Here is a 12,111-nt window from a genome sequence, read left to right as displayed (position 1 = left end):
TGGGAGAAGAAGCCCTGAAGAGCAGAAGTGAAAAGAAAAGAGGAAATTGGGAGTTGCGGAAGAAAGAAAATGACTTCAGTGATTATGTCAGCCACAAGCGAAACCCGGGTCACGCGCTAAGCCCAATCGATCGTAACTGAGGCCGAGTCCAGCAAAATCGCATGATAACGCCGCCATCCCCGCTCTGAAGTCCCAAAGAACCTATTTTTACGAGTGCCTGTGTCCAGGTGCCATGGTGTGAGGCTCCTCTGACAGTGAATATGGAGTCGACATCGCCGTTCTATTCGCTTGTTCCGGAGGTCAAGTACTCTCCGCCATGGCAGGACTTGAGCATCATTGGTATTGCTGGGAGCTCCGGCTCCGGCAAAACTTCAGTGGCTATGGAGATCGTGAAGTCGCTGAATCTGCCTTGGGTGGTGATTCTGGTCATGGTATGCAGAGCAGATGTCGAGTTTTTCGATAGTGCTGGGAGCTTCTAACACCCAACCGCCCAACAGGATTCGTTCTACAAGACTTTGACTCCCGAGGAACATCGCAAAGCCCATGCTAATGAATATGACTTTGACTGCCCAGAGTCAATTGATTTTGACCTTCTGGTAGATACTCTCCGAGAGTTGAAGCAAGGGTAAAATCTTTTCGTCCCTTGATCTTTATGTTTGACCGTCTCTAACCGGGAATGTGCTTGAAGCAAGAAGGCCCATATTCCGGTCTACTCGTTTGCCGATCACCAGCGGCAAACCCAGACCACCACATTGTATTCACCCCGAGTGCTCATTCTCGAGGGAATTCTGGCTCTCCATGATCCCAGAATTTTGAGCCTACTCGATGTCAAGGTATAATTGAGACACTTCCTGTGGAACTTGGCCAGCTTAGCTGATAACCTCTGTCAGATCTTCGTAGAAGCTGACATGGATGTTTGCTTGGGACGCAGAGGTTGGAGATCACCCTTTCTACTTCACCAAGGGTTTGGTACTGATTCTTGCTCAAATCGCAGTCCTTCGCGACGTCCGCGAACGAGGTCGAGACATTGAGGGTATCATCAAGCAATGGTTTGCCTTTGTGAAACCGTCCTTTACCAAATATGTGGAACCTCAGCGACCGATTTCTGGTATGCTATTCTCAATCTCCATTCTGACCAGTTCCATGTGGACTAACTTTTGACGTAGATATCATCATTCCTCGTGGTATTGAAAACACGACCGCTATTGGTAAGTTATTCTTATAGAATGCTGCTTCCAGCCTGACCGGCTAACCTACTGAAGATATGGTCGTGAAGCACATTCAGCGCAAGCTCCAGGATAAGTCAGAGAAGCATACTGAAGGTCTTCGGAAGCTTGGTTTTTTGGCTGCCAAGGTCGAACTGCCGGCCAACGTGCATGTTATGCCTTCGACACCGCAGTTCGTGGGAATGAATACCGTTCTGCAAGACCCAGCAACGGAACATGTGGACTTTGTCTTCTACTTCGATCGACTTGCGTCGATTCTTATTGAGAAGTTCGTCACCTCGCCCCCTCCATGGCCCCGACTCTGATTGCTGACCTTCATCGATCCTGCAGAGCCCTAGACTTGACAACTTATGTCCAGACCACAGTGGAGACGCCTCACGGCAATAGGTACATGGGCCTCAACCCGAAGGGCTCTGTATCTGCAGTTGCCATCCTACGTGGAGGCTCTTGTCTGGAGACTGCCCTAAAGCGGACCATCCCCGATTGCGTTACCGGCCGTCTTCTCATTCAGACTGATGTAAGCAGCTCTGAGCCAGAGCTGCATTACCTCAAGCTTCCTCCCCAGCTCGAGGACCATTCCATGGTCATGCTTCTGGACCCACAGATGGCAAGTGGAGGAGCTGCCTTGATGGCCGTACGTGTCTTGATTGACCACGGTGTGCTGGAAGAGAAGATTGTCTTCGTGACATGTGCTGCAGGTGAAACTGGTATCAAGCGCCTGGTTGCAGTCTTCCCCAAGATCAATGTCATTGTTGGTCGTATTGAGGCGAATGGCGAGCCGAGGTGGATGGAGAGGCGGTATTTTGGATGCTAGGCTATCCTCATGGTCTCTTTTTCACTCTCGTTACCCCCTTTATCAAGTACATAAGGAAGTCGCTCGAGTCAATGAAGTACATAAATATTATAACCCTCGAACTCCCTGGTGCGAGGCTGGGGACGACTTGCTGGCAATTGAAAAAGTCGTAACCCTCGGTCTCCAATTTGGCCATCCAGCATTTGGAACTATGACAAGCCAAATCAACCCAAGTGAATACATGATCTGGTATTGTATTATCTAGAGATCTTGACCAATCAAATGAGGCCCGAGGATTTCCTTTTGGGGAAAAATTCACGTGCCTACACACCGCCTACCAAAATACCGGCAGAAAAAAGAAATTTGTCCGCGGTTTTGCGCTGGACAGTTCATTTCTTATAATTAACGAGCGCTCGTTAAGCTTCTGTCAGCTGGTTTCATTTTGTCAATCAAAAGCCTGATTGCATTGCTGCACACAGCTCGACTCCACAATGGCAGGCCAGGACAAGAAGAAGTCCAAGAAGGCCGGAGCCAGAGGCGAAGCTGGCCCGGTGATCAGTACGTGCAGTCCCGAGTTAACAAGAAGTTAATTTCCACATGCGCAAGATCACTAACTGACTGAAATATATAGCTGATCCCCGTTTTGCTAATATCCAATCTGACCCTCGTTATCGCCTACCGAGCAAGCGCCAGACTCGTGTCAAACTCGACAAGCGCTTTGCGCACATGCTCGATGATAAGGACTTCTCTCGAAATGCTGCCGTTGATCGATATGGTCGCAAACTTGCAAAGGATGACACCAAGAAACAGCTGAAGAAGTTTTACAGCTTGGAAGATGATGACGAGGAGGATGAAGCGGACGAGGACGAGGATGATCTGAACGCGGATGACGACGACGAGGTGCAAAAAGAGTTGAAGCGCGTGGAAGAACGTTCATATGATCCTGCTAGAGATGGTGGCTTCACAGAATCATCTTCCGAAGAGAGCTCCAGCGACGAGGAGGAAGAAGATGAGGTGGAGAATGAAGACGACGAGGTCGAGTTCCCAGACAAGCAGCAAGCCAATGTGCCACTTGGAGAGGTTACGAACCGCGTCGCAGTTGTCAACTTGGATTGGGACAACATCCGTGCTGAGGACTTGATGGCCTGTTTCTCCAGTTTCCTACCAGCGGGTGGTCGCGTCCAAAATGTCACCGTTTACCCCAGTGAATTTGGAAAGGAGCGAATGGAAAAGGAAGAGATTGAGGGCCCTCCAAGAGAGATCTTTGCCTCGGCCAAGGGAGACGCTGCGGATGAGGATGAGGAAGAGGAACTTGATTCCGAGGAAGAGGAGGAGCAAATCAAGAAGTCTTTGCTCAAGGCCGACACGGGTGAAGAATTCAACTCTACGAAACTGCGCCAATACCAGCTTGAGCGGCTGCGCTACTTTTACGCCATCCTTACGTTCTCAAATAAGGAATGTGCCAAGCACGTTTACGACCTCGTCGATGGCGCCGAATACCTTTCCAGTGCCAACTTTTTCGACCTCCGCTTCGTCCCCGATGATACCGATTTCTCCGATGACAAGCCTCGCGATACGTGCTCTCGAATCCCCGATGGATACAAGCCGAACGAATTCGTGACAGATGCTTTGCAGCACAGCAAGGTCAAGCTGACCTGGGATGCGGACGACAAGTCACGAAAAGAGGCACAGGCTCGGGCGTTCCGCGGTTCTCGGAAAGAAATCGACGAGAATGACCTGAAAGCATACCTAGGGAGCGACAGTTCTGACAGCGAGGACGAGGAAGATGGCGGTGTGGAGGTTGTTGATAACACTGCAAACGAAGGCACAAGCGTCAAGCTTTCCAAGAAGGAGGCCGAGAGACAACGCATGCGTGAATTGCTTGGTCTGAGCACCAAACCTACTCCTTCTTCCAAGTCCGCTGGCCCCGTCGGTGAGATGGAGGTTACCTTCACATCTGGTCTCGCGGGCGGCCGTGGCAAGGATACAAGTATCTTTGAGAACGAGCCCCAAATTGAGGAGACCGCCCTTGAGCGTTATGTGCGGAAGGAGCGTGAACGCAAGAAGCGACGCAAGGAAAGACGCCAGGCTGAGAAACAGGGCGAGGATCCTTCTGAATCTAAGGAGGCGGAGAGTGGTTCTGATGCTGAGAACGAACCCAACCCAGCCGAGGAGGAAGACTTGGGCTTCAACGATCCATTCTTCAACGATCCTAGTGGCAAGGCTACGTCTGCGGCTCGTCGTAAGGAGGAGAAGCGCAAGAAGCGCGAGGAACGTGCTGCGGAGGAAGCTGCCTCGGCAGCCCAACGTGCCGAGCTCGAGTTGCTGATGCTGGACGATGAGAAGGCAAAGATCCAGCACTTTGACATGAACGAGATTGAGAAGGCAGAGAAACAGGCCCGACGGAAGGGCAAGAGCAAGGGCAAGGGCAAGAACAAGAACCAGGAGGCTGCTGTCACCGACGACTTCAATGTCAATGTCAACGATCCCCGGTTCTCTCGCCTGTTCGAGAGTCACGAATTTGCCATTGACCCGACCAACCCCCGGTTCAAGGCGACCTCCGGCATGAAGGCCCTCTTGGACGAGGGTCGTAAGCGCCGACACACCGGAGATGACGGTGAACCGGAGGCACCTACAGACAGCCGGGATCGGTCCAAGAAGCAAAAGAAGGCCTCGAAGGACTCTGGACTTGATGACTTGAAACAATTGGCTGATAAGGTCAAGCGGCGGTCCAAAGCGTGAACATAAAAAGCTCCTGTTGATATTGGTATAGTCTATTTCTCTAGCGGCATGATGAAACCCACCATAGATCTTCATATCATTCGTATCTAACTCCTGTCATCTATCGTATATCACCTGTCATATGTTACGTATCCCATCTGATCTCGACACCGACACATCTCGATCACAGTCACTAAAGTCACTCAGAGGCCCTCACCGAGTCGACCAGCATCAGCGACTGACTGCAGTGTCACCTTCCCAAGCTTGAGGCTGAGATCATGTGGTAGGCCCCGTTGTTCCTTCTTCACCGCCCTTTCATCCCTCCCTCTCCACCCTTTCTTGATCCCACCACTCCCCACTCTCCTCCGGCAAGATCTCTCTTTCTCTCTCCTCTGACCTTCTCTGTCCCGTTGGGTTTCTTTTGCTTGACCTCGATTCCTTTCAATCTGTGGGGTCCTCATCTACCAATTCCCACCCCATTGCCATCTCCCCAGACGTCCCCACTGCACTGCAGCCCATCCCACTTTCCCTTCTCCAACTCTTTCCCCCTCCATCGAATCTCGATCGCACCTTCAGGTCTCCCCCACCATCTCTTGAGGATGGTCTCTGCCCAGTGGAATTAGGTCATGGGTAGATGCAGTCTAGATTCATCTAGCTGTCTCCTACCCATTGTTACACTGCGTTTCTTGACCGGACCGTTTCCGTTTTCCCTGCACTTCCAAGTACCTCTCTAACGGCGGCCTTGCACACCCCCGGGTGGTTTCACCATGTTGGGCCGACTGCTCAGCACCGCTGCCTCAAGCCTCAACCCGGCGGCGTACTCGTCACGAAATCATGGAACACCGCTCGAATCAGTGACCGAGGAGGAGCACACCTCCGGCCTTCTCTTTCCCGACGCTAGCCTTCTTCGCCGTTCCAACACCCATACATATCCATTGCAGACAACCTTCCACTCCCCCAATGCCTCCACAGCCGGTGCTTATGACGACCGCGGAGGGTTAGAACTGGACGCCATCAAAGACTTCCGGGTGATTGTGGCTCAGAATGCCTTAGGTGATCGCGATGCGTGCGTTCTGCTGGACACACGTGCCTCCCCTGACCAGCCCCCCACTGGCCTTGGTATCGACGCTCAAGGCCTTGATCAGCCCGGTGCCCGACATTCACGCACTGTATCCAGCCTCACTCGCGGTTCCCGTCGAACCTTCCTCCCGCAATCCTCCGTCGTCGAATCCAGCCCGCTCTCCACAGCTGCCGATGCACGGCGCTCAAGTCCCGCAAGCCCTGGCGCTTTCTCGCGAGCCCGAGGTCGTAGCTCCACACTGGCCCCAGCAGGAACGTGGCATGAACCTGGGGTAACCCGTCATGGCTCCGATTCTAACGATACCGGCTTGCTCAACTGCATCTTCGGCAGCAGTGCTTTCAGCTACCGTGGATCCTCAACGAAAATGCATATTATATCCGCGGATGATGAGCCGGGGATGGTTACGAGCTCATCTCCAGCTGTTCGGAGTCCATTGGCACGTGCATACACCACTGGCAGCCCTTCAGGGTTGATGGGGCCTCCGCGAGTGCAGGAGGGCAAACCACCCGCGAAGGTCACGGTTCTGGTGACTCGCATGTTCAGCGTCAACCTTCCAGAAGGAGCCGAGGCATCCGCTGAAAGGAACGATTACGCCAATGCCATCTACCAAGAGTCTCTTCCTGAGATGGGCTTTCCCTTCCCGGACGTATCCAAACGAAAGAAGATCAAGGAGAAGAAAACACCAATGTATGCGGTCGCCATTACGATTCAGATCCCTTTGCTGGCTCGGAATTCCGGACGACCGGTATCTCGATTCAGCACCCTCGGTCCTGATTCGCCCCGAGTCGGCATGTCGAGCTCCTTGGATTCGGATTATCGCTGGCCGGGTGCCTTCCTTGACGATAGCTTGTCCGCTGCCTCTCCTCCAGCTAGCTTGGACGAGCGTCTGGACCTTCTAGTTGACCACTGGGATGTCATAACCCGGACTTTGTCTCATCTTGAAAGGCTAGCTCGGAACGAGATTCTTTACCTGCTGAAGAGGGTGGATTCTACATCAGGGGCTCACCCAAAGCCTGCCAAGCCCCCAAATATGCAGAGGACGAACCAGACGATCGTTCATCTTCCCGCTAACCTACTGTCCCTGAACTCTAAGCTCAAAGAGGAGGCAATCCGCAGTTCTCGTCGAATCAGCCTGGCTCTTCAAACTCCCTATGTCCTAACCGGTCAGAGCCGATGGGGAGTGTGGCGAGAGGAAGGACGTTCCATTGTCCGTGGCTTGGGCGACAAGGATGCAAATTTCTTTTTCCTTGTTCTGCTGACTGCGTTTTTGGGTAACCACACAGAATGGCTGAATATCTTGGGACCAGAATGGTACCGTCGCCGTCACAATCAGCAGCAAAAGGCTCAACAGGACAGTGACCCCATCTTGACCCACCGAACCGTTGTCATCTGTCCAGACAAGATGACTGCCCGTCGCCTGATCTTCTTGCTCTCCGCATTCCTTCCTTCCAAGCAGCGCCTGGAGCCCCTGCCTTCGCCGATGCGACCCGGTACATCGACATCGATGCGTGCCATCTCCCAAAGCCCCCCAGCCGTACCAGTGCTTCGCCAAGAGTCACTCCGCAGAGCCATCGAACGACGTGCTCGTGCTCAAAGATTGATGTCGAGTGAAACCGATCATCACAGGCGTTCTGTCAGCATTTCGTCCCAGGACACCGCTCAACGCCCTGCCGATGGGGTCGACCCCGCCACCCCCGTATCCTCTACTGCTGCAGCTCGCAGAGGATCAGATGCTCGTTCGATCAAAACCTTGAGTGCGACTATCCAACCGAAGGACATTCGGGCACAGAATACCAGTGGTGCCACGACCTCGATGACCACTCAGAGTAGCACGGTTCCCGTACCGCATTTCACGTCCCAGCAAACCCGTTCCAGCCAGGGAGGATCTGATCACAGTGCCGCAGATACCAATGAGAGCCTGGCATCGGAGACCTTGCTGAAGAGTCTACAACGGAGTGAGAGCTCAGTCTTGAGCGGAAATGGCAGCCTTCCTTCTGGTGGAGGCCGATGGGGTGGTATCTTCTCTGGACTTTGGAGCTCCCGACAGGAGTCGTCCACCGATGGGACTGATTACTATTCGCCATCAGAAGCTCGCAAGCGATCGGTTTCTACAATCTCCGGTCCGCCCCCTCAGGCTCAGCCTACTCTGTCCCAGATGGTCAAAGAAGTCGCCGAGACTGAAGCGGGACATCGGCTCGAGGCCGCGCCGAGTGGTAACATCTCCATTCCAGCCACTACCAATAGTGCCGAGGACGATTCTCCCGAGCCATCGTCACTTACGAGTCAGGTCCGCGAGTCCCCCCTGAAGCTTTCCGTTCGTGCGGATGAGGGCGTGGTCGATGTTGATCTCCCCCTGCCTGGTTTCTTGTCCCTGTCTTCATCCGGAGACTCTACAATTGCCTCTCCCAGAAAGACTCGCACATCGGTCACAAGCATGGATGCGATGGCTTCAACACATAGTAGTGGGTCTGGGTTCCACAGTACCATGAAGGAAGCCGACGGCCCCAGTACTCACGTTGCTGGTTGGCTGAAGTTTTTCCATGAAGATTTCTCGCTCCAAGCGGTCCGACCGTATGCTGCGATTGAGGCGGACATTAAGAGAGCCATGCGGGCGGAGCCTACGCCTTACATCCCCATGACTCCGGATGCGGAGGGCTCAGAGAGGTGGGTGGACGTGGCGACCACGTTGATCGCCGATACCAGGAGCTCAACCGTGAAGCGTCTCCGGTTGAGGCGGAAGATCATCGTGGGCGACCACTATGGGCAGAGTAACACGCCCCCATCGCCCGTCAACGCACTGTACGCGGGCAGCTCTCGCAGTTCGGGCGGAGGTGCAAGCTCCGCTTCACACTTCACCAGTTTCTTCACTGGCCATGGCAAGTCTCCCGATGCAACTTTCTCCGAAGCACAAGAGAATCATGTGGAGGAGAAGTTCATCGAGGAGCCTGTCATGGACCTTGATGGGATTCTGGTGGATGCTGTGGAGCGAGTGCTCGGTCACAGTGGCCACTCTTCACTGGCGCATTCTCGTGCGCCGTCTCCCTCACGTGCTCGGCGTGGCGAAGACAAAGGCCAAACAACTCCTCGGGGGGAAGAAGCCCCACCCGTTGAGGTCCCGCGAGCAGAGTGCCGAAAGATGGTGCTTGGGGCCCTCGAGGAGGTTGTTCGGTCTGTCACCGCCGAGCACTGCCGGGAGGATGTGGAAAGTGAGCTGGCAATCGCTGACCGTGAGCGGCGACGGGCGTTGGCAGGGGCTGATAATACCCTGCGTCAAGGGATCCGGGGCTGGCTGCTGGAGGTGGAGGACTGCTGGTGATCTCATGATGAGATCTCATCGGTGGCTTCAATTTCTTCACTCTCTCCTTGCTTGTGAGAGTTGATTCGATCGGAGTAGATTCACATCACTGGTATTGTGATCTACTCACTTTTCTTTGATTTTGCATTTGCGTTGCTTGTTTGATTATGATACCCATCTTTCTGTTGAGGCTTAGCTATGCCTCACGCATTACTCTCAAAGATTCATCTTTGATGATTTTAATAATTCCATCGCAATTTGTTTTTCGTAAAAGGTCTAGTCCTCTATGCCAGTATCCTAGTCCACACCTCATAAACATGGTTACCTCCTTCACTGTCCAATATAAACCACCTCCACTTCATGACCTTCCACGTCAACAATCTTGCCATCAGCAGCAGTAGTCAACCGCAGCGTCTTCAGGACCTGATCAGTCTGACCCGGATTCACAACCTCGACAGCAGTCCCAGCAGGCAAAGTGCCATTGATCAACAACTGAATCCCCTGCAGCGCATCATCCTCTGGCGCCTTGATCTTAGGATTTGTCACCGTCACCGAGCCCGGGCGGATCAGGATAGGCAATGTATCAAAGTCATGAGTCTCCGTGTACCACTGTCCACCCTCATACGACTTGGAATGATCAAACCAAGACACCCACTTGCCAGCACCCTCATCCTCGGTCTTCGGCACGTAGAACGTAACCTCGCCATCCTCAGAGAACACAGGTGCAACCAACAAGTTCGACCCAAACATATACTGCGTATCAATAGCATACGTATTCAAGTCCGCAGGGAACTCCAAGAAAAGTGCTCTCATGAGCGGAGTTCCCTCACGATGGCCCCGCAAAGCTTCGGCAAGGATATACGGCGTAAGCAGGATCTTGCGCTTCACGCAATCGCGCAACACGGCCGAGCAATCTTCGCCGTAGATCCACGGGACGCGGAACGAGGAGGACCCGTGCAGTCGCGAGTGTGATGATAACAGGCCGAATTGCACCCATCGCTTGTACAGCGCTGGTGGTGGTGTTCCTTCGAATCCGCCAATATCAGACGCCCAGAAAATATACCCGCATAACATGAGACTAAGGCCACCGCGCAATGACTCGGCCATCGCTTCAAAGGTGCTCTCGCAGTCACCGCCCCAGTGGACGGGGTATGCTTGGCCGCCTGGTGCGGTGCTGCGAGCGAAGAGGAGGCCTTGATTGGGACCGACGCGGTTGCTGAGGGTTTCGTAGACGATGCGGTTGTAGAGGAGGGCGTAGTAGTTGTGCATGCGTTCTGGATCGGCGTTGTTGTGGTATTTGATGCCCTTGACGGGGATGCGTTCGGCGAAGTCGGTTTTGAAGCTGTCCACGCCCATGCTCATTAGGCGTTCGAGGTGGCTGCTGTACCAGGTGCAGGCGGCGGGGTTGGTGAAGTCGACGACGGCCATGCCGGCTTGCCAGAAGTCCCATTGCCAGACGGAGCCATCGGTGCGCTGCGATGGGTGTTAGAATTGTGGATTTATTTTGAAGATATGTCGAGAGGGAGGGGGGAGAATTGGAGCTGACCTTGATGAAGTATCCGTTCTTCTTGCCTTCTTCGAATAGAGGGGATGCTTGTCCGACGTAGGGGTTTATCCAGACGCTGATGCGTAGACCACGCTCCTTTAGGCGCTTAAGATATCCTCCTGCGTCGGGGAACATCTCCTCGTCGAATTGGAAGTCGCACCATTGGTACGACTTCATCCAGAAGCAGTCGAAATGGAAGACCCCCAGTGGGATATCACGGTCCCGGAATCCATCCAGGAATCCTGTCACTGTTTGCTCGTCGTAGTTGGTCGTGAAACTGGTCGTCAGCCAGAGATTGTAGCTCCAAGATGGAACCAAGCCCGGCCGACCCGTAAGAGTAGTATATCTCCGCAGGACATCCTTGGGCGAGTCACCGTAGACGATGAAGTACTCAATTTCCTCTCCCGGCACGGAGATATTAACTCTTGTAGTCCGCTCAGATTGAACCTCGAGACTAATCTTGCCAGGGTGATTGACAAACACACCATATCCCTTCGAGGACATGTAGAATGGGATATTCTTATACGCCAGCTCAGAACTGGTACCACCATCCTCGTTCCACATATCCACGGTCTGCCCATTCTTAACAAACGGACCGAACCGTTCACCCAGGCCGTAGACTTTCTCGCCTACACCGAGATCGAGCTCCGCGAGTATGTAGCCCTGCTTCTCTGCGTAGATCCCGTCTTCGTAGCGGTGCTTCTCGGTGCGTTGGTCTGCGACGTATCCGATTGAGCGCCATGAGTGGCCGGTGAGTTTCTTGCCGCTTGGGGAGCGGAAGATAAAGTCGAGCTCGTTGGCTGCGGTGTTGACGTCCAGGGCTAGAGGACCACTAGTGTAGTTGAGTTTGTTAGTATCCTTGTCGTGTGTGATGTTGGTGTGGCCAGTGGTTGTGTTGAGATGATAGTGCGGACCATTGTCGACTTGTCCAGCCCTTTTTGGGAGTTAGTTATACTCAATTACGATACCGGCCTTCTTGGAATCTCACCAGTGGACGAGCTTGACGCCGATTATTCCTTCCTGTGGCGAGGTGACTTGCGCCGAGATGGTGGCTATGCGGTTGTTAGTATACTCTCTCGGAGAATTCAAGATTCTTGATGCTCGCTAGTACATACGTGAGTTCAAGGTGTCTCCACGGCTTCTCTGGAGTTTGTTCAGAAGTAGATGAACCGTCTCGTTCTCAGTGCGCAGTCGCTCGATGTTGCTCATCCACTCAATGCGAACGCCTTCCTACAAATCCCGCAGTCAGCATTCATGTGAAGGAAATAATCCCTTTGCCATTGGTTTACACATACCTGAAGGGACCACATTCCCTCGGTGAACTTCATCTTTTCTCAATGGCTGTTGCGCCGGCTCGGACTGTTTTGCTAAGTGTAATGCCGCAGAGACCCCCGAGCTGCCTCAAGGCAATGAATCTCTTCAAGGACTCTTCTTGTCAGGGCGACAAGA

General features: G+C 53.4%; 4 protein-coding genes across 4 annotated transcripts; 3 read left to right on the top strand and 1 right to left on the bottom strand.

Annotated features, from left to right (window-relative positions):
* Positions 1-260: 260 nt before the first annotated feature.
* On the top strand, positions 261-2,040 carry N7458_011498 (uridine kinase family protein; the record flags this gene model as incomplete). Its single annotated transcript, XM_056914880.1, has 7 exons — positions 261-431; positions 498-625; positions 689-833; positions 901-1,108; positions 1,167-1,208; positions 1,263-1,494; positions 1,557-2,040. The coding sequence occupies 7 exons, from the start codon at positions 261-263 to the stop codon at positions 2,038-2,040; spliced, it is 1,410 nt and encodes a 469-aa protein (XP_056759634.1).
* Positions 2,041-2,510: 470 nt separating this feature from the next.
* N7458_011497 (pre-rRNA-processing protein ESF1) lies at positions 2,511-4,761 on the top strand (the record flags this gene model as incomplete). Its single annotated transcript, XM_056914879.1, has 2 exons — positions 2,511-2,577; positions 2,651-4,761. 2 exons carry the CDS (start codon positions 2,511-2,513, stop codon positions 4,759-4,761), a joined length of 2,178 nt encoding a protein of 725 aa, XP_056759633.1.
* A 746-nt stretch (positions 4,762-5,507) lies between these two features.
* Positions 5,508-9,137, top strand: N7458_011496 (uncharacterized protein; the record flags this gene model as incomplete). The annotated part of the gene is made up of 1 exon (XM_056914878.1): positions 5,508-9,137. One exon carries the CDS (start codon positions 5,508-5,510, stop codon positions 9,135-9,137), a length of 3,630 nt encoding a protein of 1,209 aa, XP_056759632.1.
* Positions 9,138-9,446: 309 nt separating this feature from the next.
* On the bottom strand, positions 9,447-11,990 carry N7458_011495 (putative sugar hydrolase; the record flags this gene model as incomplete). Its single annotated transcript, XM_056914877.1, has 5 exons — positions 9,447-10,589; positions 10,663-11,596; positions 11,651-11,714; positions 11,778-11,892; positions 11,958-11,990. The coding sequence occupies 5 exons, from the start codon at positions 11,988-11,990 to the stop codon at positions 9,447-9,449; spliced, it is 2,289 nt and encodes a 762-aa protein (XP_056759631.1).
* Positions 11,991-12,111: the final 121 nt, after the last annotated feature.

The sequence above is a fragment of the Penicillium daleae genome, assembly GCF_028827525.1.
Source record: "Penicillium daleae strain IBT 16125 chromosome Unknown utg000009l_segment0_segment0, whole genome shotgun sequence".
NCBI classification, from domain to species: domain Eukaryota; kingdom Fungi; phylum Ascomycota; class Eurotiomycetes; order Eurotiales; family Aspergillaceae; genus Penicillium; species Penicillium daleae.
This window is presented reverse-complemented; position numbering and strand designations above follow the sequence as displayed.